Source organism: Haliotis asinina, chromosome 7 (assembly GCF_037392515.1).
Source record: "Haliotis asinina isolate JCU_RB_2024 chromosome 7, JCU_Hal_asi_v2, whole genome shotgun sequence".
Lineage (NCBI taxonomy): Eukaryota > Metazoa > Mollusca > Gastropoda > Lepetellida > Haliotidae > Haliotis > Haliotis asinina.
This window is the reverse complement of record NC_090286.1, coordinates 63,168,258-63,195,933: the sequence shown is the minus strand read 5'-3', so window position 1 is coordinate 63,195,933 and position 27,676 is coordinate 63,168,258. Positions and strand designations below refer to the sequence as shown.

The 27,676-nt window shown below is 44.4% G+C and overlaps 2 protein-coding genes across 5 annotated transcripts; one reads left to right on the top strand and one right to left on the bottom strand.

The window, feature by feature from the left end:
- The first annotated feature begins 153 nt into the window (after positions 1-153).
- LOC137291629 (dynein light chain Tctex-type protein 2B-like) lies at positions 154-22,182 on the top strand. 3 transcript variants are annotated; one of them, XR_010957272.1, is made up of 3 exons: positions 154-285; positions 19,778-19,899; positions 20,503-22,182. XR_010957272.1 is itself a non-coding variant. In XM_067823038.1 (2 exons), the coding sequence occupies exon 2, from the start codon at positions 20,544-20,546 to the stop codon at positions 21,141-21,143; it is 600 nt and encodes a 199-aa protein (XP_067679139.1). In that variant the 5' UTR covers positions 227-285; positions 20,503-20,543; the 3' UTR covers positions 21,144-22,177. The 3 variants fall into 3 exon arrangements, 1 of the variants encoding a protein (XP_067679139.1); XM_067823038.1 differs by lacking the exon at positions 19,778-19,899 and having other exon boundaries at positions 227-285; positions 20,503-22,177; XR_010957273.1 differs by lacking the exons at positions 154-285; positions 19,778-19,899 and adding an exon at positions 16,410-16,500.
- A 2,631-nt stretch (positions 22,183-24,813) lies between these two features.
- Positions 24,814-27,661, bottom strand: LOC137290566 (SET domain-containing protein 9-like). Of its 2 annotated transcripts, none has more exons than XM_067821602.1 (6): positions 27,522-27,661; positions 26,958-27,232; positions 26,470-26,593; positions 26,123-26,238; positions 25,783-25,903; positions 24,814-25,321 (listed from the first exon to the last, which is right to left on the bottom strand). In XM_067821602.1, the coding sequence occupies exons 1-6, from the start codon at positions 27,599-27,601 to the stop codon at positions 25,234-25,236; spliced, it is 804 nt and encodes a 267-aa protein (XP_067677703.1). In that variant the 5' UTR covers positions 27,602-27,661; the 3' UTR covers positions 24,814-25,233. The 2 variants fall into 2 exon arrangements, with proteins under 2 accessions (XP_067677703.1, XP_067677704.1); XM_067821603.1 differs by having other exon boundaries at positions 27,454-27,635.
- Between the last annotated feature and the right edge of the window lie 15 nt (positions 27,662-27,676).

Sequence of the window (27,676 nt, the reverse complement as noted above, 5' to 3'; positions counted from 1 at the left end):
TTTGAAACAACACTAAATATTCAGGCTCGAATAATACACGTAGCTAACGGTAAATGCCGCATACGCTGCTTGCAACTGATTACTGTGAAGGGAGCTAACCCTATCACGGTCGAGTTGTTTTCCCATTCGTTGCTCCCCTGGCGCTCTGAAGTCGTTTGGTTTGTGTTTTGGTTAACTCAGTCAACTGCGGCGGCGTCTGTCGGCAACTAGCTCCGTAAGCGATAGGCAAGTTTTATTTACATGGACAACAACTCACTCGTATAAGTAAACAGGATCAGCCAGAAGGTAAGATGCTACACACAAGACGATTTAATCTAAATCAGATTGTATCTGTTAAGTAGGTAACCCAATTGATCATATTGTATTTTTACATATCGCACCTATCATCATGAAATCTTGCGCATATTTCTAAGTCAAAGGAATTGTTCTGTGGACTTTCATTGTGATATACTTTGTCGACAGTATGTCATTCTTCCTATGGGAATGTACGTATGGCTTACCCCGTCGATATATCAGGAATATTGCTTAAATCGCAATGCTTGCTCCCCGAAATTCCGGGGAGACAGTGAAACGAGGATCGTGGTTCGATACCCGGTCCCGTGATACCAATCTACGTCTAAAACGTGGTAGTTTGTTGTTACCCTGCTCTCTGGGCATTTAGGGGACAGAATACAGACTCATCTGGGTATATTGTTAATCTGCGGCGTCGGAATAGAACGATAAAACCGGTATTAGACTGGGCTATAACAGCACAAGGAGCCTTACACACATACATGCTGTCTTCATGCATTAGTTGTTACCGGCGTTAAGGAAAAACAAAACTCTGAGTGGTACGCATATGTGTTATGGCCAACATCTCGTGTAGGGTCTTTATGCACGTAGATACACGATGTAAGTGTTAGTAATATTGTTACGTTCCCTGAGCATTGCTGTGTTGCGCTGAACGAATATTAAGCTGGACTGTTTGCAGGTGTGAAGATAATTAAAGTTGGTGAACATAGTTGTTGAAAATCAATTCAGAAATCACTGGAAATGAAGACCCTCAGAGCGGCCACGCAGACATGTACACGTGACACACAGTCAGACATGATCGGTATCTGGACAAGGCAATCACACGCACCTGTCCTCCACACCGCTCCGAATCACGAGCCAGATCTATAAACTTACTTTCAACGACTGGAAATATACAGATAAAATCTCGCGAAGAAGTGTTGACACAGAATAAAGAGGGAAATTGATTTGTGTGACAGATATGTTTACAACAGAGTTTGGTGAATTAGGCATTCGTTGTACAGCCCAAGAGCTTCTTCAAACACAGGGAGGTGGGGGTAGCGCTCGCTCGTCACGCCCATAAAGTCCATATATTGTTAAACTGGACTATTGCTAGGAGCATCATATCTAAATTGACTCGCTTTCGGGTTACAGACGAATTACATGTACACTGATTTCAATATTCGGGATCCCGGGAGTTATCTTGACCCCCTCAATAACAGACTGTATTCATCTAACGAACACCTGCAAACATCACCATAAACACTGGTCAATATGTATTTCCAGTTACTCTTCAGAATGGGTAATGAAACTTGTGTTAACAACTCTCTGTATATGATAGGGGTGGGAGGGGAATCAGGAGATCAGGGGAAATCATAAGAGGGTCACTGAAATATATGCCAGTTTCTTGGGGGAGGGTCGTAAAAATAATAAATATATGTATAAGGAGGGTCAAGAGATAAAAGGAGATTTTCTAATAAACATAAAATGTTTCCCCATTTCGCCTGTTCATGTCTTTCCATGCTTCAGTGTAGAGGGATATTGGCCTTCCAAGGAAATGACAAGCATTAGGGTAGGGTCACTACGACCAGAACACTACCATATATATCTGTTGTTTCGATGTAGAATGAATGTAATACATTTAAATACTATGAACTGTTCTCACATTTTCGTGTCCACGAGATATATATATATCGGCGAATCCTAGTTCGTATAGGTTCTGCGGCAGTTTTCAACAGTACAGAAATATGTAACTATTCACACATGTTGAAAAACTGTTGATACATTAGTACGTGCTAGGTTTCTTGTATACTCTAAACCTGTCGTGCGACAATAAAGGCTTGTAATCTACACTGTGCGGTGTATACAATAATCTCTACTCATTCTTAAGCGTAACGATACAACAATGGGAAAATAAAATACATGTAAAATCTTTTGATCTACTTAGCTCTCATACAGGCTTGTCACCCCCTACCAAGGTCTGTAGTACCAATTAATCCTACTTGTGTGTTGACTCATTAACCTGCATTGTAATGGAAGCTTCTGCATCGGTGTGAAGGACAGCCTATGAATAGGGTTAAGGGGGATCCCAACATTCACAGCTATATCACTCGGGAGGTTACATCCATCAGTGCCACGCACGACAGGTAATGTCATCAAACAGCGAATAGGAATGCTCATTTGTTCAGGGATCATTAGCACACTAGTATTTTTCTTTTTTATGAGTCAAGGTGACATGACAACGCCCAGACTATTGGGGGTACGGGTAAAGCCACACAGAGGTCTAGTTCAATGCTGCATCTACTACACATATACACAACGAAAATGACGGGCATCCATGGGGTTAAACCGCGGTACATACGTAGTTCACTTTTGTTCTACCCCCGTGTGATAATTTATGTGTTAAGTGATATCTTTGGCGGCGTTATTTACTTTACATAATATCATGTGCAACGTTTGTCCCTGTCAACAGTTTACTGTCAGTGTAGTAATGAAAGTGTGTCGTTCTAAACTATGGAACTCTAAATGCTCGGGACTGTGGTTTTACCAGTACAACATTCTTAACTACAGCACCTGGCCATATAGTATTGTTTGTGAGTTGTTCTTGACAATGATATTGTCACTGCAATACTCTTAACTACAGCACCTGGCCATATAGTATTGTTTGTGAGTTGTTCATGGCAATGATATTGTCAATACAACATTCCTAACTATAGCGCCTGGCCATATAGTATTGTTTGTGAGTTGTTCTTGACAATGATATAGTATTGTTTGTGAGTTGCTCTTGACAATGATATTGTCAATACAACATTCCTAACTATAGCGCCTGGCCATATAGTATTGTTTGTGAGTTGTTCATGACAATGATATTGTCAATACAACATTCCTAACTATAGCGCCTGGCCATGTAGTATTGTTTGTGAGTTGTTCTTGACAATGGTAATGTCAGGAAAATATTCCTAATTATAATACTTGGTAATATCAAGTATTGTTTGTTGTCTCTGTGTTAGTCGTGCCATGTGCAGGGACCACCAGGACATAAGTACTTGTTTGTCGAGGATATTCATATCTTCACGTATCCATGTTATCAACGAACAGAAACACAATGTAGGGACATATTTACACATATCTGGCGGGAAAAAACACCGATGAACAGAAAATGAATAATTACAAAAATCAGTGATGACACCAGACGATCACGAACAATGGTAACGTCATCAGACTGTGTAGCAAGAGCATACGAGAGACAACGCGTCTTGCACGAATGCACCATGACCGTTGACTATATACAGTATTACACATTCACCTGTTCATTTACTTGGAGCAGGGAGGACCAGTAGCCATGTGACGTTATGCTACGAAGGGGTGGGACAGTAGTCACCTTTGTGACGAGACAGGACAATATCAGGTATAATGCACTGTGTATACATATAGCAGGTCTGCGTATGTAAGTTACTATTCACAATGGAGGGAGCTGCAAGGATCGCATGTTATAAGTCATGTTGTATGGGTAAATGAGAGTGTTGTTGTATGATCTGGACTGTACAGGTAGTGGCCATCAAGGCAGTGTACACCGACGTATGTGTTATTGACATGTCACTGTAAACCAAAATCCATTTAGATTTAGATATTGTTCCGCAGCTAAAGGTCATGAAAACACGTTTTATCAAACCATTTCATATTACTGTATGAAGCATTAGATACGTTTTGGTCTTGAGACCATAAGGAACTGGATGACCCCATACAACCTTTGATGTGAGAGGTATGACGTATACAGAGCTTGTAAGCCAATGTGTTTGAATCAACGTCCCTTTGGACAGGCCGCCATGTCCTAAAGAGATCTACAGCATCATGACGTCTTCATGCTAGGTTTTCAATATATGAAGATAGTGTGTATGACCGTTCACTGATGGACACCAAACTATTCTTCCGCTGGAGAAAACAGAGGTGCACCGTAGTCGGTAGTTCCAAACACTACAGAAAGGTCCAGAAGAACAAATATGGCTGCAACTTTTCAGTCGACAGATTGAAGCCGACGTTTCCCGACACTTCAAGTCAGTCTCAGAACTGTTACCGCTTTGCATAAATCGCATATCTTTCTGTTGCTGTTTGATGTGTGTGATGATACAGCCCCACCAGCGTGAACTCACGTGTTCCTGTAAACCATGGCTAGCTCCTCCACGTCTAGCTGACTCTTCCTCACTTGTCACATATTTAGTACTTAATGGCAAGGGACTGTAGGGACGACATCTTAGTAACCCTTTGTACAACCATAAACATCTAATAATGTACGATTCCAACTGTATCATTAGTGGTTTATGAAGTATTGTTAGATGGTGATGACACCAGGTGTTCGCGATTTCCTAGACCATCTAGATGGATATACCAACTCGTTCTGGGTTCGTTCAATGGTCGCTTTGCCGCTGATTGTTTTTTTTGCTCAAAGACTAAAGCTGTGAAGTGTGGTCTCAGTAGGGCTGAATCCAAGTGTACCATTGGCGTAAGCTTCATCGATCTTCCATTTTCAAAATTCAATTTCCGTTCTCTGCCTCTTGGTTACAAGGATACCTTCCGTTAACAGCTTTACTATGATTATGACGCCAGATGCCAAAAAGATTATGTTCAGGTTATTTCGAGATTATATCCGCCTGATGTAGCTAGGTTAGATGTTGAGCAAGATCACCTTGTGGGACGAGAATCTGTACAATGTGAACGTTTCATGATCGATGTGGCCTAGTTCAGATTGTATATTGTTTACCCAACTGTAAAATTTGTTACCGTCGCGTTGACCCTGTTCTCTATCATAATTCTACGGGTAAACTGTTGCAACAAACATTACTGAACGCCTCATACAAATAAAACGCTCTTGACAGTCGTAAACCCTACCCCACACACAAAGCATGGCTGACTATCACATATATATGTGAAAGTCACTAAACACTTAGTGAAGCGTAACGGAGATCGCGCAAGCAAAGACTGAAAGAATATCAGATAAATATTCGGGTCAATCAGCCAGTCAATAGGTGTCCCCGATCAGGACCCAGGCTGGGAATCGGATGAAAGAATTTTATCGATTTCGAATGCTCCACTCAATCATCCAATGTCGAAGCACTTGTGGGCGCCATGTTGGATATGAATCTTTGGTTCACGTGCTCTGTAGACATTTACCTGTGTTCCTGGAACAGACGATAGAATAAGCTGGATCAAAACGGCCAGTAAACAACACACCGACGGCCGTTGTCACCGTGATGCCGGTGTGATTACAAATAAAGGATACTAATCTATAAACATTCATCAGTAAAGACATGTATGCATAACCTGTTATAGTGGTATAACGCATGTCCATTTACTCAATACATTTTATATTACTATTCTATCTGAAAGATGGATACGTTGTCGTGGCGTGGTTGTTAAAGCGTTAGATTTTCCCGCCGAAGACCGGATTCGTTTCCCCGAGACTACAAGGCGCGAAGCCCATAGGTCTGTATTGGTCCACTATGACATGACAGTGTTTGAAAGACGTGTAAAACGTAACGCACGTACTCACTGTGTAAGAAAACTGACATTTGGAACAATACTTTAAAGAGGTGCAATTCTTTAGTCAAATTTCACTCAAACAATGTTTGACTCCATGTATTCAAACATCATGATTAATATGAAGCATCACAACTACTACATGGCCAGGTGGACAGAGGGTCTCCCCGGGGACTGCACGGTCGGTTGTTTGGCAATGCTTAACCTATTTCACCTGTAGCAGTATACATCTGTATTATGTAGACACATGGCCAGGTGGACAGAGGGTCTCCCCGGGGACTGCACGGTCGGTTGTTTGGCAATGCTTAACCTATTTCACCTGTAGCAGTATACATCTGTATTATGTAGACACATGGCCAGGTGGACAGAGGGTCTCCCCGGGGACTGCACGGTCGGTTGTTTGGCAATGCTTAACCTATTTCACCTGTAGCAGTATACATCTGTATTATGTAGACACATGGCCAGGTGGACAGAGGGTCTCCCCGGGGACTGCACGGTCGGTTGTTTGGCAATGCTTAACCTATTTCACCTGTAGCAGTATACATCTGTATTATGTAGACACATGGCCAGGTGGACAGAGGGTCTCCCCGGGGACTGCACGGTCGGTTGTTTGGCAATGCTTAACCTATTTCACCTGTAGCAGTATACATCTGTATTATGTAGACACATGGCCAGGTGGACAGAGGGTCTCCCCGGGGACTGCACGGTCGGTTGTTTGGCAATGCTTAACCTATTTCACCTGTAGCAGTATACATCTGTATTATGTAGACACATGGCCAGGTGGACAGAGGGTCTCCCCGGGGACTGCACGGTCGGTTGTTTGGCAATGCTTAACCTATTTCACCTGTAGCAGTATACATCTGTATTATGTAGACACATGGCCAGGTGGACAGAGGGTCTCCCCGGGGACTGCACGGTCGGTTGTTTGGCAATGCTTAACCTATTTCACCTGTAGCAGTATACATCTGTATTATGTAGACACATGGCCAGGTGGACAGAGGGTCTCCCCGGGGACTGCACGGTCGGTTGTTTGGCAATGCTTAACCTATTTCACCTGTAGCAGTATACATCTGTATTATGTAGACACATGGCCAGGTGGACAGAGGGTCTCCCCGGGGACTGCACGGTCGGTTGTTTGGCAATGCTTAACCTATTTCACCTGTAGCAGTATACATCTGTATTATGTAGACACATGGCCAGGTGGACAGAGGGTCTCCCCGGGGACTGCACGGTCGGTTGTTTGGCAATGCTTAACCTATTTCACCTGTAGCAGTATACATCTGTATTATGTAGACACATGGCCAGGTGGACAGAGGGTCTCCCCGGGGACTGCACGGTCGGTTGTTTGGCAATGCTTAACCTATTTCACCTGTAGCAGTATACATCTGTATTATGTAGACACATGGCCAGGTGGACAGAGGGTCTCCCCGGGGACTGCACGGTCGGTTGTTTGGCAATGCTTAACCTATTTCACCTGTAGCAGTATACATCTGTATTATGTAGACACATGGCCAGGTGGACAGAGGGTCTCCCCGGGGACTGCACGGTCGGTTGTTTGGCAATGCTTAACCTATTTCACCTGTAGCAGTATACATCTGTATTATGTAGACACATGGCCAGGTGGACAGAGGGTCTCCCCGGGGACTGCACGGTCGGTTGTTTGGCAATGCTTAACCTATTTCACCTGTAGCAGTATACATCTGTATTATGTAGACACATGGCCAGGTGGACAGAGGGTCTCCCCGGGGACTGCAGGGTCGGTTGTTTGGCAATGCTTAACCTATTTCACCTGTAGCAGTATACATCTGTATTATGTAGACACATGGCCAGGTGGACAGAGGGTCTCCCCGGGGACTGCACGGTCGGTTGTTTGGCAATGCTTAACCTATTTCACCTGTAGCAGTATACATCTGTATTATGTAGACACATGGCCAGGTGGACAGAGGGTCTCCCCGGGGACTGCACGGTCGGTTGTTTGGCAATGCTTAACCTATTTCACCTGTAGCAGTATACATCTGTATTATGTAGACACATGGCCAGGTGGACAGAGGGTCTCCCCGGGGACTGCACGGTCGGTTGTTTGGCAATGCTTAACCTATTTCACCTGTAGCAGTATACATCTGTATTATGTAGACACATGGCCAGGTGGACAGAGGGTCTCCCCGGGGACTGCAGGGTCGGTTGTTTGGCAATGCTTAACCTATTTCACCTGTAGCAGTATACATCTGTATTATGTAGACACATGGCCAGGTGGACAGAGGGTCTCCCCGGGGACTGCACGGTCGGTTGTTTGGCAATGCTTAACCTATTTCACCTGTAGCAGTATACATCTGTATTATGTAGACACATGGCCAGGTGGACAGAGGGTCTCCCCGGGGACTGCACGGTCGGTTGTTTGGCAATGCTTAACCTATTTCACCTGTAGCAGTATACATCTGTATTATGTAGACACATGGCCAGGTGGACAGAGGGTCTCCCCGGGGACTGCACGGTCGGTTGTTTGGCAATGCTTAACCTATTTCACCTGTAGCAGTATACATCTGTATTATGTAGACACATGGCCAGGTGGACAGAGGGTCTCCCCGGGGACTGCACGGGTCGGTTGTTTGGCAATGCTTAACCTATTTCACCTGTAGCAGTATACATCTGTATTATGTAGACACATGGCCAGGTGGACAGAGGGTCTCCCCGGGGACTGCACGGTCGGTTGTTTGGCAATGCTTAACCTATTTCACCTGTAGCAGTATACATCTGTATTATGTAGACACATGGCCAGGTGGACAGAGGGTCTCCCCGGGGACTGCACGGTCGGTTGTTTGGGCAATGCTTAACCTGATTTCACCTGTAGCAGTATACATCTGTATTATGTAGACACATGGCCAGGTGGACAGAGGGTCCTCCCGGGACTGCAGGGTCGGTTGTTGGCAATGCTTAACCTATTTCACCTGTAGCAGTATACATCGTGTATTATGTAGACACATGGCCAGGTGGACAGAGGGTCTCCCCGGGGACTGCACGGTCGGTTGTTTGGCAATGCTTAACCCTATTTCACCTGTAGCAGTATACATCTGTATTATGTAGACACATGGCCAGGTGGACAGAGGGTCTCCCCGGGGACTGCACGGTCGGTTGTTTGGCAATGCTTAACCTATTTCACCTGTAGCAGTATACATCTGTATTATGTAGACACATGGCCAGGTGGACAGAGGGTCTCCCCGGGGACTGCACGGTCGGTTGTTTGGCAATGCTTACCTATTTCACCTGTAGCAGTATACATCTGTATTATGTAGACACATGGCCAGGTGGACAGAGGGTCTCCCCGGGGACTGCACGGTCGGTTGTTTGGCAATGCTTAACCTATTTCACCTGTAGCAGTATACATCTGTATTATGTAGACACATGGCCAGGTGGACAGAGGGTCTCCCCGGGGACTGCACGGTCGGTTGTTTGGCAATGCTTAACCTATTTCACCTGTAGCAGTATACATCTGTATTATGTAGACACATGGCCAGGTGGACAGAGGGTCTCCCCGGGGACTGCACGGTCGGTTGTTTGGCAATGCTTAACCTATTTCACCTGTAGCAGTATACATCTGTATTATGTAGACACATGGCCAGGTGGACAGAGGGTCTCCCCGGGGACTGCACGGTCGGTTGTTTGGCAATGCTTAACCTATTTCACCTGTAGCAGTATACATCTGTATTATGTAGACACATGGCCAGGTGGACAGAGGGTCTCCCCGGGGACTGCACGGTCGGTTGTTTGGCAATGCTTAACCTATTTCACCTGTAGCAGTATACATCTGTATTATGTAGACACATGGCCAGGTGGACAGAGGGTCTCCCCGGGGACTGCACGGTCGGTTGTTTGGCAATGCTTAACCTATTTCACCTGTAGCAGTATACATCTGTATTATGTAGACACATGGCCAGGTGGACAGAGGGTCTCCCCGGGGACTGCACGGTCGGTTGTTTGGCAATGCTTAACCTATTTCACCTGTAGCAGTATACATCTGTATTATGTAGACACATGGCCAGGTGGACAGAGGGTCTCCCCGGGGACTGCACGGTCGGTTGTTTGGCAATGCTTAACCTATTTCACCTGTAGCAGTATACATCTGTATTATGTAGACACATGGCCAGGTGGACAGAGGGTCTCCCCGGGGACTGCACGGTCGGTTGTTTGGCAATGCTTAACCTATTTCACCTGTAGCAGTATACATCTGTATTATGTAGACACATGGCCAGGTGGACAGAGGGTCTCCCCGGGGACTGCACGGTCGGTTGTTTGGCAATGCTTAACCTATTTCACCTGTAGCAGTATACATCTGTATTATGTAGACACATGGCCAGGTGGACAGAGGGTCTCCCCGGGGACTGCACGGTCGGTTGTTTGGCAATGCTTAACCTATTTCACCTGTAGCAGTATACATCTGTATTATGTAGACACATGGCCAGGTGGACAGAGGGTCTCCCCGGGGACTGCACGGTCGGTTGTTTGGCAATGCTTAACCTATTTCACCTGTAGCAGTATACATCTGTATTATGTAGACACATGGCCAGGTGGACAGAGGGTCTCCCCGGGGACTGCACGGTCGGTTGTTTGGCAATGCTTAACCTATTTCACCTGTAGCAGTATACATCTGTATTATGTAGACACATGGCCAGGTGGACAGAGGGTCTCCCCGGGGACTGCACGGTCGGTTGTTTGGCAATGCTTAACCTATTTCACCTGTAGCAGTATACATCTGTATTATGTAGACACATGGCCAGGTGGACAGAGGGTCTCCCCGGGGACTGCACGGTCGGTTGTTTGGCAATGCTTAACCTATTTCACCTGTAGCAGTATACATCTGTATTATGTAGACACATGGCCAGGTGGACAGAGGGTCTCCCCGGGGACTGCACGGTCGGTTGTTTGGCAATGCTTAACCTATTTCACCTGTAGCAGTATACATCTGTATTATGTAGACACATGGCCAGGTGGACAGAGGGTCTCCCCGGGGACTGCACGGTCGGTTGTTTGGCAATGCTTAACCTATTTCACCTGTAGCAGTATACATCTGTATTATGTAGACACATGGCCAGGTGGACAGAGGGTCTCCCCGGGGACTGCACGGTCGGTTGTTTGGCAATGCTTAACCTATTTCACCTGTAGCAGTATACATCTGTATTATGTAGACACATGGCCAGGTGGACAGAGGGTCTCCCCGGGGACTGCACGGTCGGTTGTTTGGCAATGCTTAACCTATTTCACCTGTAGCAGTATACATCTGTATTATGTAGACACATGGCCAGGTGGACAGAGGGTCTCCCCGGGGACTGCACGGTCGGTTGTTTGGCAATGCTTAACCTATTTCACCTGTAGCAGTATACATCTGTATTATGTAGACACATGGCCAGGTGGACAGAGGGTCTCCCCGGGGACTGCACGGTCGGTTGTTTGGCAATGCTTAACCTATTTCACCTGTAGCAGTATACATCTGTATTATGTAGACACATGGCCAGGTGGACAGAGGGTCTCCCCGGGGACTGCACGGTCGGTTGTTTGGCAATGCTTAACCTATTTCACCTGTAGCAGTATACATCTGTATTATGTAGACACATGGCCAGGTGGACAGAGGGTCTCCCCGGGGACTGCACGGTCGGTTGTTTGGCAATGCTTAACCTATTTCACCTGTAGCAGTATACATCTGTATTATGTAGACACATGGCCAGGTGGACAGAGGGTCTCCCCGGGGACTGCACGGGTCGGTTGTTTGGCAATGCTTAACCTATTTCACCTGTAGCAGTATACATCTGTATTATGTAGACACATGGCCAGGTGGACAGAGGGTCTCCCCGGGGACTGCACGGTCGGTTGTTTGGCAATGCTTAACCTATTTCACCTGTAGCAGTATACATCTGTATTATGTAGACACATGGCCAGGTGGACAGAGGGTCTCCCCGGGGACTGCACGGTCGGTTGTTTGGCAATGCTTAACCTATTTCACCTGTAGCAGTATACATCTGTATTATGTAGACACATGGCCAGGTGGACAGAGGGTCTCCCCGGGGACTGCACGGTCGGTTGTTTGGCAATGCTTAACCTATTTCACCTGTAGCAGTATACATCTGTATTATGTAGACACATGGCCAGGTGGACAGAGGGTCTCCCCGGGGACTGCACGGTCGGTTGTTTGGCAATGCTTAACCTATTTCACCTGTAGCAGTATACATCTGTATTATGTAGACACATGGCCAGGTGGACAGAGGGTCTCCCCGGGGACTGCACGGTCGGTTGTTTGGCAATGCTTAACCTATTTCACCTGTAGCAGTATACATCTGTATTATGTAGACACATGGCCAGGTGGACAGAGGGTCTCCCCGGGGACTGCACGGTCGGTTGTTTGGCAATGCTTAACCTATTTCACCTGTAGCAGTATACATCTGTATTATGTAGACACATGGCCAGGTGGACAGAGGGTCTCCCCGGGGACTGCACGGTCGGTTGTTTGGCAATGCTTAACCTATTTCACCTGTAGCAGTATACATCTGTATTATGTAGACACATGGCCAGGTGGACAGAGGGTCTCCCCGGGGACTGCACGGTCGGTTGTTTGGCAATGCTTAACCTATTTCACCTGTAGCAGTATACATCTGTATTATGTAGACACATGGCCAGGTGGACAGAGGGTCTCCCCGGGGACTGCACGGTCGGTTGTTTGGCAATGCTTAACCTATTTCACCTGTAGCAGTATACATCTGTATTATGTAGACACATGGCCAGGTGGACAGAGGGTCTCCCCGGGGACTGCACGGTCGGTTGTTTGGCAATGCTTAACCTATTTCACCTGTAGCAGTATACATCTGTATTATGTAGACACATGGCCAGGTGGACAGAGGGTCTCCCCGGGGACTGCACGGTCGGTTGTTTGGCAATGCTTAACCTATTTCACCTGTAGCAGTATACATCTGTATTATGTAGACACATGGCCAGGTGGACAGAGGGTCTCCCCGGGGACTGCACGGTCGGTTGTTTGGCAATGCTTAACCTATTTCACCTGTAGCAGTATACATCTGTATTATGTAGACACATGGCCAGGTGGACAGAGGGTCTCCCCGGGGACTGCACGGTCGGTTGTTTGGCAATGCTTAACCTATTTCACCTGTAGCAGTATACATCTGTATTATGTAGACACATGGCCAGGTGGACAGAGGGTCTCCCCGGGGACTGCACGGTCGGTTGTTTGGCAATGCTTAACCTATTTCACCTGTAGCAGTATACATCTGTATTATGTAGACACATGGCCAGGTGGACAGAGGGTCTCCCCGGGGACTGCACGGTCGGTTGTTTGGCAATGCTTAACCTATTTCACCTGTAGCAGTATACATCTGTATTATGTAGACACATGGCCAGGTGGACAGAGGGTCTCCCCGGGGACTGCACGGTCGGTTGTTTGGCAATGCTTAACCTATTTCACCTGTAGCAGTATACATCTGTATTATGTAGACACATGGCCAGGTGGACAGAGGGTCTCCCCGGGGACTGCACGGTCGGTTGTTTGGCAATGCTTAACCTATTTCACCTGTAGCAGTATACATCTGTATTATGTAGACACATGGCCAGGTGGACAGAGGGTCTCCCCGGGGACTGCAGGGTCGGTTGTTTGGCAATGCTTAACCTATTTCACCTGTAGCAGTATACATCTGTATTATGTAGACACATGGCCAGGTGGACAGAGGGTCTCCCCGGGGACTGCAGGGTCGGTTGTTTGGCAATGCTTAACCTATTTCACCTGTAGCAGTATACATCTGTATTATGTAGACACATGGCCAGGTGGACAGAGGGTCTCCCCGGGGACTGCAGGGTCGGTTGTTTGGCAATGCTTAACCTATTTCACCTGTAGCAGTATACATCTGTATTATGTAGACACATGGCCAGGTGGACAGAGGGTCTCCCCGGGGACTGCACGGTCGGTTGTTTGGCAATGCTTAACCTATTTCACCTGTAGCAGTATACATCTGTATTATGTAGACACATGGCCAGGTGGACAGAGGGTCTCCCCGGGGACTGCACGGTCGGTTGTTTGGCAATGCTTAACCTATTTCACCTGTAGCAGTATACATCTGTATTATGTAGACACATGGCCAGGTGGACAGAGGGTCTCCCCGGGGACTGCACGGTCGGTTGTTTGGCAATGCTTAACCTATTTCACCTGTAGCAGTATACATCTGTATTATGTAGACACATGGCCAGGTGGACAGAGGGTCTCCCCGGGGACTGCACGGTCGGTTGTTTGGCAATGCTTAACCTATTTCACCTGTAGCAGTATACATCTGTATTATGTAGACACATGGCCAGGTGGACAGAGGGTCTCCCCGGGGACTGCACGGTCGGTTGTTTGGCAATGCTTAACCTATTTCACCTGTAGCAGTATACATCTGTATTATGTAGACACATGGCCAGGTGGACAGAGGGTCTCCCCGGGGACTGCACGGTCGGTTGTTTGGCAATGCTTAACCTATTTCACCTGTAGCAGTATACATCTGTATTATGTAGACACATGGCCAGGTGGACAGAGGGTCTCCCCGGGGACTGCACGGTCGGTTGTTTGGCAATGCTTAACCTATTTCACCTGTAGCAGTATACATCTGTATTATGTAGACACATGGCCAGGTGGACAGAGGGTCTCCCCGGGGACTGCACGGTCGGTTGTTTGGCAATGCTTAACCTATTTCACCTGTAGCAGTATACATCTGTATTATGTAGACACATGGCCAGGTGGACAGAGGGTCTCCCCGGGGACTGCACGGTCGGTTGTTTGGCAATGCTTAACCTATTTCACCTGTAGCAGTATACATCTGTATTATGTAGACACATGGCCAGGTGGACAGAGGGTCTCCCCGGGGACTGCACGGTCGGTTGTTTGGCAATGCTTAACCTATTTCACCTGTAGCAGTATACATCTGTATTATGTAGACACATGGCCAGGTGGACAGAGGGTCTCCCCGGGGACTGCACGGTCGGTTGTTTGGCAATGCTTAACCTATTTCACCTGTAGCAGTATACATCTGTATTATGTAGACACATGGCCAGGTGGACAGAGGGTCTCCCCGGGGACTGCACGGTCGGTTGTTTGGCAATGCTTAACCTATTTCACCTGTAGCAGTATACATCTGTATTATGTAGACACATGGCCAGGTGGACAGAGGGTCTCCCCGGGGACTGCACGGTCGGTTGTTTGGCAATGCTTAACCTATTTCACCTGTAGCAGTATACATCTGTATTATGTAGACACATGGCCAGGTGGACAGAGGGTCTCCCCGGGGACTGCAGGGTCGGTTGTTTGGCAATGCTTAACCTATTTCACCTGTAGCAGTATACATCTGTATTATGTAGACACATGGCCAGGTGGACAGAGGGTCTCCCCGGGGACTGCACGGTCGGTTGTTTGGCAATGCTTAACCTATTTCACCTGTAGCAGTATACATCTGTATTATGTAGACACATGGCCAGGTGGACAGAGGGTCTCCCCGGGGACTGCACGGTCGGTTGTTTGGCAATGCTTAACCTATTTCACCTGTAGCAGTATACATCTGTATTATGTAGACACATGGCCAGGTGGACAGAGGGTCTCCCCGGGGACTGCACGGTCGGTTGTTTGGCAATGCTTAACCTATTTCACCTGTAGCAGTATACATCTGTATTATGTAGACACATGGCCAGGTGGACAGAGGGTCTCCCCGGGGACTGCACGGTCGGTTGTTTGATCCCAGCTGCATCGTAGTAAACCGAGTTACTTTTTGTTCCCCTGCCTAGCACTACCACAATAGTACAGACATCTACACTCAGGCACTGACACAGACACGCAGACACAAACACGGATACACACTCGTTCACGTCGTATGTAAGTACACGAATCTCGATGGCAATGTTTAACCTATTTCACCTGTAGCAGTATACATCTGTATTATGTAGACCAAGTGGAAACAGCCCGGTTTGAACACAGGGTCCGCCCGCAGAGGTCCCATGGCATCTTTGGTAGTACTCGTGGTCTCTACAAACATACATTTAGAGGGGGCTATTTATGTTGAGAATCATACGAACATCAGCTTTGCGTTATGTCATTCTGACACACAGACGCGATACAGATGAAATACTGTCGACAAAACTCGATAATACAATGCATGGTGCCTGGTCTAAGACCCGTATTTCATTTAAAGTAGAGGACGAATTACTGTAAATTACACTTAATTCTCAATCACACTCTATCCCCAAACGCACAGGGTTATCCTTAAACGCTATACCTTTCATGTTAATGCTGTTCTCCCCTAGTGGACATAAGCCATTCTCTATTCACCGTGCGAAGTGGCCCGAGTGATTCAACACTTGATTCAACAATGGCATTGCACCTGAGACTGACCCAAACATATAGTTATTCATTTGTCAACAGAGATAGGTCCGAACTGGTTGCGGAGATCAATGAGACATGTACACTTGTAGCCTGGCGTTAGGATCCGGTCAGAAGAGGTCGCGGAGTTAACGGCCATTGCCGTCCAAAGTAAGCGGCTACACAATAGCGACCGATCATTCACGGTAGTGTTGAGCAGCGGCAGGCGTTTAGTAAAACAACGACTCGCGCGTCATACAGGACAGTAATCTGAAGGTGGTCGATCCTACACGTAGCTCAGAGGAAGAGTGTCGTGGGAGGAGGTAGGTCGTGTGTTCAGTGTTTTGTGAGGGGTAGATAGGCTACAGGTACACACACGTAACCACACACCTCACGCTGTCGCTTCATGTCCATGATCATTGCCTGAATTTGTCTTCAAGAACAACAACGTAGACAGTTTGACATGCACAGTATTGATTCCAGCTTGTATCCAAACATCCCGATGTTTGCGTGGAGATATTGAAGGGCTGACGATGAAGTGTATCAGTGTGTATGGAGTAACAGACTGTTGACACTGCAGGAATGTACGATGGATGTGAAGGTGCAAGCGTTTTTCTTACGATAACTTTTAACTCACCATATTCATCAGGTCATATCCTTGACTATACCTATAGGAATAAGCTCTTTGACTATTCGTAGTTCCTTCGTAACTGACAAGTGTTCAAACGTTTACTTGCCTGTTCTACAAACTGTATTAGTTTTCTTTGGATGTCCTTTTGGGGCTATTTTGTAGATTGTAAATAACTGACATTTTGTTCTTGTCCATACCGTCATTATGGCGTATATGTGGCGTATATGCAGGAACCGGCTCAAAATGGAATAATCATAAAATTAATCATAGCTTTTCTTTGGCGAGAAGTTTAAGGTGCTTTGGAGGTAAGAGTTATGTCAACTATGATCTTGCTCAAGAAAACGACTCCATCGTTAAATATAAAGATTGTAGAGACGTCATTTCAGACATAATTCCTACAACAGACTCTTCAGCTATATTCTACATGACATACTAGACCAAACAGCTAATCGACTTGTGGAACTGTATTTAGAGTAATCCCTCTTTGACAGCCTGATCCGGTCAAGTTCCATAGAGAGGTTGTTGCCTGGACAGGGTTGAACTGATACAAAACTGACCGTCTCGGTCTTGTTTCACGTTCAGACAAACCACGAGAACATACCCCCTTTAAGACCTGACTGTGAGTCTTCGTTCAGTCATCAATCATCAACCTAAATAAAATAATGAGTGGTTTAATGGCTTCACCCATCACAAATGACAAGGTGATGTGTTTCCCACAGAACAAGGCGTTAACCACGGACCCCATCTCTGTCAACACCCTCACCGTCTAACTCGGTAATTACGTAACTCATATGCCTGTACAAGTAATGTGTGCTTATCCTTTAAACACATATTGACACGTACACAAGGACACGAGAACCCTATTACTGGTTTGTTTGTTCTCCGATATACAGTGACTCATAACGAGGTGTAGTGTTTTTGTCGTACAACCACAGTATAGAAAAAATACATGGGATCTTACAGAACAGCATGCATATACTGTGCGTCTATACTCACAACTACTTGACGTTCATAGATGCATATTGTGTGACTGGAAGGAAGCCAATGGTTCGCCAGGGCATGCTTTATACCCTTTAGCGAGTACCAGGTGTCATCTCAGATTCATAGTGATCTATTCGTATAATGTTCACCTCTGTTCTACCAATGGAACCTGTTTTGTTGAATCTTGATCTGAATCCCGAATGTCCAAGATAACACCGTATGCAAACCGACAGACAACTAAGATTTCATATATATTTGGATACACACATGTTTCACCGCACGACAGACCGGCAGTTCAGTTGTACCGGCAGTTCAGTTGTACCTGACAAATATGACGATGTTGTTCTTGCATTTGAGCTAGGAATTCAATGGAAATCTGCGCTTGTGTTTTCATTGTGCAAGAACTGACACATGTAAGGATCGATACGCGAATATAGAAAAGCCCTTATTTGACCTTTAACATTGTTTACATGACATACATTACTGGAATCTGATCCGAACGTATAGAATCACTTGGTCCTCATTGTTTCTAAATTATGCCACCTCTCCTAGCCACGGCTTTCATGTACCGGGTACGATCTAATGTGTTCCATCTCAATTAGACCCTGCATCATTCTGCCCATCACTTGCGGTTTGCCTGAACCAGACCCGAACTCAAGCACATACAGGCGCGTATACATGTATATGTTACAGTCAATGTCTATAGTCAGGCAGTATGTACAGTGACTGAAATAACCAGTCTATGTGTACATTGTCTGATTCACTCAGTCACTGTGTACATTGTCTAAAACATACATAATCGTTGTTTAAGCCGCCCGTCGTGTGTGACGCATGTTATGGGAATACTGTCAGATATCTCTGAGATATCACCAGGAGATATCACCAGGAGATATCACCAGGAGATATCACCAGGAGATATCACCAGGCCTATATGTGAACAACAATACATACAACCAAACCACTGGACAATCAAACAAACAACTGCCACCCTCAAACCCCTTTTTAATGTGTCTGATAGTTAATGGGTATATTTGTTTATCTCAGTGAGACAACTCGCTAAAGCTTGCACTCTTCATCGGGGTATAAACTTGGGTGTATTAGTAATACGTGTCCTCTAATGTTGACTGATAGAGTTTAGATAGCCAGCATAGAGCCTGTCTATGTGTGCTTTGATCGCACGCAAGACACCTAGACCAAACAAACTATCTACCGTTGACAAAACAGGTTGTGAATCAAATATCTCAGTTATTATTTTCTATAACAAAATGCCATGGTGTGTCTCAATGCCAAGCAGTGTGAGCCAGAACGCCCGGGCTTTCACCGTATTGTGGACTACCAATCCCTGGCTTAATTGCTGGGAGTGTTAACAGAGTACCTGCTATAGCTGTATATCGAGTTGACTAACACAGACTGTACGGTGTGAGTGTAGACATGTGTTCTCACAACTAACATAGTGTTTCAACTCTTCTTATCATACCACATAGCTTATCATGGTATATTATATCTAATACTACATATCCCCTTAGAGACTTCGGTCACTGAATGATGATTCCTATGCTGACATGCTCTGTGTCTGTACATCACGACTGTCACTAACCCCTCTGTTTGTCAGAAACTGAATGGCCAAGAGATGACATACGTTTCTATGTATCTAATATTTACGAAATTCAAATAAATATTAAATGAAGAAGTATGAATTGCAGTTGTGTGGTAGCTATTCCCGCTGTATGGTGTTTAAGCTCTTTCACACATTTCGCCCCTGTAGGCTATATCACATGAACATATACCAGATAACACTATGAAAGCCTTCAGTACATACATCCGACCAGCGGTGATGTATACGTGGAGTCAAGCCATCGCTTTTCTGCCAGGAACCATAGTCCCCTGTACAGGGTGATGGCGATCGATCAGCAAGGTATTCTCTAACGCACAATAACCATGAACTAAAGAAACTCGCGTCCTTATCTGTGTCGCTGGTATGTTTCAAGGCATTGTATAGCGTAATTGGGATTGAACTCTTGGTGACAGCATTAACACAACCGTCATACCATAACGCCACGGCTCGTCCCTAGCAACGTGGGTGGAAAAGTTGGAAGTCGACGCCGTAAATGTACGATTTACCCAAAGGGTTAAATGGCCGCAAACCTACAGACTCCCCACTTAATAAATATGTTAATGGGCATTGTCGGAATAATAGATGTGCCTTTTTAATGACCAAATGCTACGACCTCTGGTATTGGACGATTATTGCCAATTCACTGAAGTTACCCTGTTCTATACAATTTTACCTACAAATTGTATTATTATGTAGCCATTGTGAATGTGGTGGCGAGACATCCTCGGAGATCCCTGACTTCCAATCTGTGTGTGTCTAGTATGTAAAACTAATGGTCACAATTCAGGGAGACGGTAACCGATAGCCCCTCTTTGACTGTGGGTATATGGTGTGACAGATCTGGATGAAGGATCTCCAGATATGTAGTTGTTGCCTAGGACTGGCCTTCAGAACTGTCTATGTGATTGTAGGAATTGATGAATTTTGTCGTGACAGAGTGAGCTGTGTTTCGGTCAAACCACCTTGAATGGCTTTGGTGGGAGTGATTGTTACATGTAATTTGCCCCGTCATTAACCGTCTATAATGACAATAGAACTAATTTACATTAATCCTAACCCTCATTAGATTTTGCATTAATCGCTGTCCTTTGTTTTCAGATTGCTTGTGCAGCAGACGACACTGAGGAAATCGTGCAGACATGTCTAGACTTACCATGGAGAACTTGGAGCAGCTGGACGGTGCCAAGCAACCGTCACGGCGCATGTCTATAATGCCTCGAGATGGAGAAGGCATGACGTCTGGACCGTCGATCAGAAGGATGTCCCGAATGATGGAGCCTCGACAAAGCGTTCAATATGGCAGACGTATGTCCCACGTGTCAAGAAGTAGCATATCCGGGGCGTCTTTCGGCGCCAAACACATGTTTGCTGCAGTGAAGATACAAAACACATATAGACTTGGTCCGGATAAGGAGGACAAATTCAACGCCTCGCGTGCCGAACAGACGATGAAACGCGTGCTGGAATCGTACTTGGATGGAGAACAGTATGACAACAATCTATGTAACAACCTGACCAGAGACTTGTCTGAAGTTATCAAAGCACGCATCAAAGATCTTGGCTTCAGTCACAGGTACAAGTTTGTGTGTGTTGTTACCATGGGCGAGAACAAGAACCAAGGACTTGCGCTCAGCAGCCGGAGCGTATGGAACACCGACACTGACAATTATGCATCTGCCACGTATTCCAAGGGCAATTTGTTCGCCGTGGCTCAGATATATGCAACATACTTTGAATAATGTACAATATTTCATATAATATCATGTAAAGAATATTTCATACATCGTGTAATCTGAATCTCGACCAGCTGACAGCTTATGGACAGCTCTATTTCTCCATACGTCGGTATAGTGTGCGGAATCTGTTTGGATGCAGCTGGAGGGAGAGTCCTTATTCTTTTACGACCAATAAGGTCACTGTTATAATTATGTGAGAACGGATAACGAAATATGTCGTCTGATCCACCAGTTCTAGCGGCTGACCATTACCGTTGTCACATGTACAGGTTCGTGTATGCTGGTTCTTGTGGACGTGACGAACAAACTCCAGTGTTTAAGGATCTTTGTTCTATATTGTGACATAGGTCAAGGTACCAAACTAAGCATCCGTCCACTTAGGCAGGCCTAGCGCCACTAAGCTGCATCCGACTGTGATATATAGCGCCTGCTGTGGGTCATATACCCCCAGAAACAGATGAGGGAACAAGTGTCTTTTCCAAGTATTTTTTAAAAGATACATGTATTGTACTCTGAGTAAAATTCTGGATATGAACAAGGAACACTTGTACCTTCATGTCTTCTCTTGCTGGTTTCTATGTGTGCATTACAATACAGCTGAACAACACTTGTCCACTTTCCGTAGTTTAACACGTTGATGTCTCTAGAGTGAACAGACCAGTGGTGACCACGCACAGATTCATGTATGAATAGCTTTAACGTTCCACGATTACAACGGTGATTGTTAACAAATACAACTTGAATTCAAATGGTCGTATTATATGATATTCTATTCCGTCCGCAAACGTTGCAACTTTACGGCAATGATGATAGCCAGGTATTATACATGTATGTGTATGTCATTCTTTCCAATGTATTTCATTAATTATGACGAAATCCCTTTGTGTTGAATATTTTTATGAGTCAGACTTTGTTAATATGACTATATAAAAACAGTGTACAAATATTTCATATATTTCTTTGTGATTCAAACTGAAAGTTTCTGAATGTCAACAAATATTGTATATACATGAGCCTACTTATTAAATACTTCATATACACGGTTCATTCGTTTGTTATGACATTTGCTGATACAGAGGCATTGTCTCATTGTCGAACATTATTGTTAAAAAACAATGAAACTGTAAGTTCGTGCTCCATTGTGACGTCAGTCCTGCATGAGTCGCCATGGCATTCTCTAACTTGAAGAATAAACAAACGACCCCTCTAGTATAAACATAATTGCACACATATTCCATTTTCCACACTCAACCGACAGACTGACCCAAAGCTATACCAACATCATACATGACTTTCCGTTTTGTCAGTGCTCTTTTTAAAGATACCAGTGACCTAAAGGACTCAAGTGCAGTATAATAGAAAACCGGTGCCATATAAATACATATCTGAACGTACTGGTTGAATTCGATTTACGCTGCTTTCAGCAATATTTCAGCAAACGCCACGGCGAGGGGCACCAGAAATGGGTTTTCCACATTGTACCCATTTAGGGATTCGAACCCGGATCTTCGCCTTAACGTGCCAACCACTAGGCTAACCCCACATAAGCATAGATTATTAAATTCAATCAAATATAATCAAATATAATCAAGCCGATCTCTTATTCATACTGTCAAAGCCACATGCACGTGTGGTTTGTGTCATACATATATTGACATTTGCCAAGCATCCTACACGTGAAGCAGCTTTTGCATTTATCTGTTTCCTCACATGAAGTAAATACATAGGTAATAAGAAAATAAACACAACAGTTTTGATTCTTACATTAAAAGGCAGGATACACTGATGATGGCCGACTTCACACCAGTGCCATTAAAGCAGCCTATCGGCTTGACAAGGACCTCCCGACGACATTGGTGCATTACAGGCCTAATATTCAAGCTGAGGCGAGTAAGGAAATCAGGGTATACACTTTATAAGGAGATATATGGATATTCGTTATAACGGGATCCGTACGACTCAGTTATTCGGACATACTTTCTAAAAGCATTGCACAAGCATAAAGTCGGTGGCTTTCACGGTTATTTTTCATGCCTCTGTCGTTAAAATCTTGTCAATAACTCTTCTCCTGTATGAAATAAAGTTGTCAATATTGCATCATCTTATAGAAGTTGAAATAAAAAGTTTAAGTATTTCTATTAAGATTGTTATTGTTTAAGCAGATTACACACTGAACTAGAGACAGACTAATTAATGTAACCGTTAAATGGGGGCGCTGTCATAGGTTACAAGATTTTCAGATTCGCGTTAGTGAGTTAAGCTGGCTCTCTAATCTAAGTGCCGGCTTAGTGTAAGATCATTGGATGTGTCTGGATACAATTAACTGCTTGATTTAAGCAACCTCAATCCGGTTATATCATACAACAGTTCTAAAAGCGCAGCAAGTAACATAGTAACATGCTACAAGCCACACGGGGCTAAACAATAACATATAACATGACCTTGGGGTGAGCCCCAGTACCTACTGGCAATGAACCGAAGGAAACTAGGTTGTTACCAAAGTTGGGTGTAAAGTTACACGAAATGTTTAAATTGTAGATGTCACTGCAAAGGGTGGGATATTTGCTATAGCGACCAGCTCCCACGACGGTGTAGGTTACAGTTGTGTCGTGCTACACCCGACAGCTCGCAGTGTTCCTACAGGGAGACACGGTTAATGAATGCATGTGTGCCAAGATTGCGGGTTTATATTTCAAAACACTCTTGTCTCACATGGGATCAACAGCTATTTTAGTTGACAGGCCAAAGTTCCCACAACCGGACATGGCATCAAGTGTTACCTTCGCCCACACTAAGTTGTATGTATGCGTGCACACTGTGTAGTTTTACTTATATCAGACCGAACAAAGACAACTTAGAAGTTACAAAACTGTGGAACATGTACACGTTTTAAATAATAAAAAGACACATAGAAATGACAAAAACACAACCTCATATACAGTAGGTTAACCGAATTCTGAGGACCCATAAGGACGGTCTGTTGAAGGGGGTCGGCATATCTACGGGTTACACTGGCTCTAAGCACCGTCACAGTAAACCAGATTGTAACGGACGTGTCCTTGTAAGGCGTGTGGGTATGTCTGTACTGTACATGGTCCATATTCTGGTAGTTCTGATCAGTCTATGAATAAGCAACGTTTCTTGATATAACAGGTAAACACATTTACGACATGATTTAGTACACTGAAACGACCTATTGAATTGTTGAAGCATTCTATTTACTCATGGCAATATGGGTGCGCATGAACAACAATCAATAATGTCATCAGCTGACATAGGCGAAAGGCTAGCCTAAATACTTGTCGGTTGGACTTCATACAATGAAAACACCCAAATATTACATTTATATTTCCCCACAAAATTCACTGATCACACTCCTATATGTTTATGAACGGTATCTGCAAAAATAACACTGTGATGGAAACAATGAGATTCATGCATTCTTTTGCTGTGCATGAGACACAATCAACACAAAAACTAAAACATACCCAACCAACATCATGTTACCCAACCAACATCATGTTACCCAACCAACATCATGTTACCCAACCAACATCATGTTACCCAACCAACACTATGTCAATCATTATCAGAAGGATAACCAAGCTAATCCTCTTGACTAAGGACTCAGAGGCTGACTTTTCCTGGCCCCCTTTTGATAAACCAACAAACATGGAGAAAACAAACTTTATTGTAGAAATAATACCATATAAACATTCTGTCACACTAAATGTAATCAGAATTTGCCATACAAACCACAACAGGCTGTTGGTGATTTGGGTAGGATACACTCACACTGCATTTGTTTAAATGCTGAAAACGATTAGCTATGGCTCATGTTGGTCATCCAGTAGACTATATTTCTGGCACAAAATGTTACATACATTGCCTCTCATATTTCTAGTTGTATGTCCATGTATAAGATTTGTTACCATGGTTACTCCAATACAATGAAGTAAGTAGAGAACAGCTCGTCCCCACACTGTGTGTCAGTGTATAAGATGTGTTACCATGGTTACTGCACCACTGTTAAGTAAGTAGAGAACAGCTCCTCCCCACACTGTGTGTCAGTGTATAAGATGTGTTACCATGGTTACTGCACCACTGTGAAGTAAGTAGAGAACAGCTCCTCCCCACACTGTATGTCTCGTGTGGACACCAGCACCACAACTCTCATGAGTCTGTAACAAATATAAAAAATAGGTATGAAGTTCAAGGAGTGAGTGAGTGAGTGAGTGAGTGAGTGAGTGAGTGAGTGAGTGAGTGACTTTAATACTCTTGAGAGTTGTGTTCCAGCTACCTCAAAGAATGTCAGACCAGAAGTAATGTTGAGTTCCCCTTAGCCAAAAGCCAATGCAGCTAAGGGAGACAACCCAATGCAGCACCTTCAATCAACAAATCAATGAACGTTGAAATACGGCGGTTTTGCACTATATACAGAATAGCTGAAATGTGCTGGGGTGTGGTCTTGTGCATAGAATTCAGGTAACAAATCATGGTCACAGTCAGACTTGGAAGCCATAGCGGCTGAGTGAGTTAGATCACTACCTGAAACGACAGTGTTAATAAATCTTAAAGTGAAATCCACAATAAAACTGTTGTTTCAGCATCTTGCCTGTGTGTAGTTCTGCAACTGTCTCACCTGTCATGTGTGGTGTTGTCAGTTCTAGCACCATAGTGGACATTAGGAATATACTTGAGGAGCTGAAGGGGGAAGTCACTTGGGACGTCAAACTCCTGGTAGGCCACATTAGCTGGGTGTTCTGCATCAACAGAAATGGTTGTCTGACAAGTGTTTGTTCTCAGAGCACAGTACCTCCCCCTTAGAGGATTCCAGACTAGATCCTGATTATTTAACACTACCAGTATGTATATCCTTGTACATGGATCCTTTACAATAAACCTTTTACAAACCATAACATTTACAATGGTTTACTAAAACAATTAAAATGTGAGATCTGTTAGTACATCAGTGAACGTACTTGCTGACTGGTTGTTGACATACTGGCCAACAGCCAGTGGATTGTGGGGGGACTCTGTTAACCAGGTCGAGTCACATGACAAAAAGGGACCCATTCTGTCTCGCCCTTGACATGACCTACAGAGTTGACAATCAGTAATTAAGTTATGCATTCTGATTACACATGGTTGTAAATTCTGTGTTCAAAGCACATTACAGAAAGTGCAGACAATGTCACAGTAAGAATAAGATCATTGCTTTGAAAGTATTCAGTCAGCTCAGTGTTTGTGCTTTGATATAAATGCTTTATAATAAACGTGACATGTCTGATCAATATACAGAATATGAACAAGGATGAAACTACCTCACTTGTAAATGAGTTTGGACAAGTTCTTGTCATTTCCATCAATAAGTACTCCATCTATACACCGAAATATGAATGGATTTCCCAGACTTTGAAAAAATATTGGTTCATATTGCTCATACACTGCCCCTGAAAAAAAACCAAAAAAAAACCAGATGGTACAAAAAAACCAAAAAAAACATTTGCGTTGATAATACTTAAGTCACCACAATTCAATATCTATATACAAATGAACGACTGTCTTACAAATTAAAATCCTGAAAAGTAGTAAATTTAGTAATTACGAACAACATGTATAATGAGGAATTCTGATTAAAAAGAGGATACCTCTGTGTGTGTGTGTGTGTGTGTGTGTGTGTGTGTGTGTGTGTGTGTGTGTGTCTGTGACTGTGTGTGTCTGTGACTGTGTGTGTCTGTGACTGTGTGTGTATAACTGTGTGTGTGTAACTGTGCGTGTTTTCAAATGGTGAAGAAGCAGAGAATCTGCCCTTACCTGGGTACATAGACACAATAGTTTTAGCTGGGACTGTGCCCCTTGTTACAAACACCCCTCGACCCCCATTCTCCAACAGACTACACTGCCTTTCAGTCACAAAACCAAGGTGCTTCATCATGATGTTCAAGCTTTCCTTGAATACTGTGTGTCTGTCCTTGGTATTAGATGTTTCTTTCTCATGGAGGCTTTTGAAGAAAGACTGCAGAAAATTGGCAACAGTCTCGTTGGAGATAATGGCATCATCTGCTCCTTTAGGTACCTCTCTCACAGATCTAAGTGGACAACAAATATATATATAGATAAAACCGGTAACTGCAGCTAAACCGGTAAACTGCAATCTAGCCAAGGGTTGCCTCTAAAGAAATGAGTCAAGCAGATATATACTGGCGAGACAGTGGGTGCTATAGTGTGATAATTGCAGGCATTTTCCTGCGGATGATGAGGTCGATGATGTAAACAAATATTACGAAAATTACCCAGAAAATATATCTACCCTCAAGTCTACATTAGGTTGCGCTTTAGGAGGATGACAAGACATCTATCATTAGTGAAAGTAACAACCTGTCCTTCAGATTAAAAGCTATCCATGGGACAAAACGATATTTGTATTGTTTCCATTTGTTCAATACACGCTTTAGCATGTCGCGAATGTAGCATGGGCGCTGACATATTACTGGATCGCACTGAATATCAATCCCTATTGGTTTGTCTCCATC

Excerpts from the sequence above, each read along its gene's own strand:
- LOC137290566 (XM_067821602.1), bottom strand. The coding sequence starts at position 27,601 with ATGCTAAAGCGTGTATTGAACAAATGGAAACAATACAAATATCGTTTT. Across the intron at positions 27,233-27,521 it reads GCTTTTAATCTGAAGGACAG|ATCTGTGAGAGAGGTACCTA; the intron begins GTTGTTACTTTC and ends TTGTCCACTTAG. Across the intron at positions 25,322-25,782 it reads GACAACACCACACATGACAG|ACTCATGAGAGTTGTGGTGC; the intron begins GTGAGACAGTTG and ends TATTTGTTACAG.
- LOC137291629 (XM_067823038.1), top strand. The coding sequence starts at position 20,544 with ATGTCTAGACTTACCATGGAGAACTTGGAGCAGCTGGACGGTGCCAAG.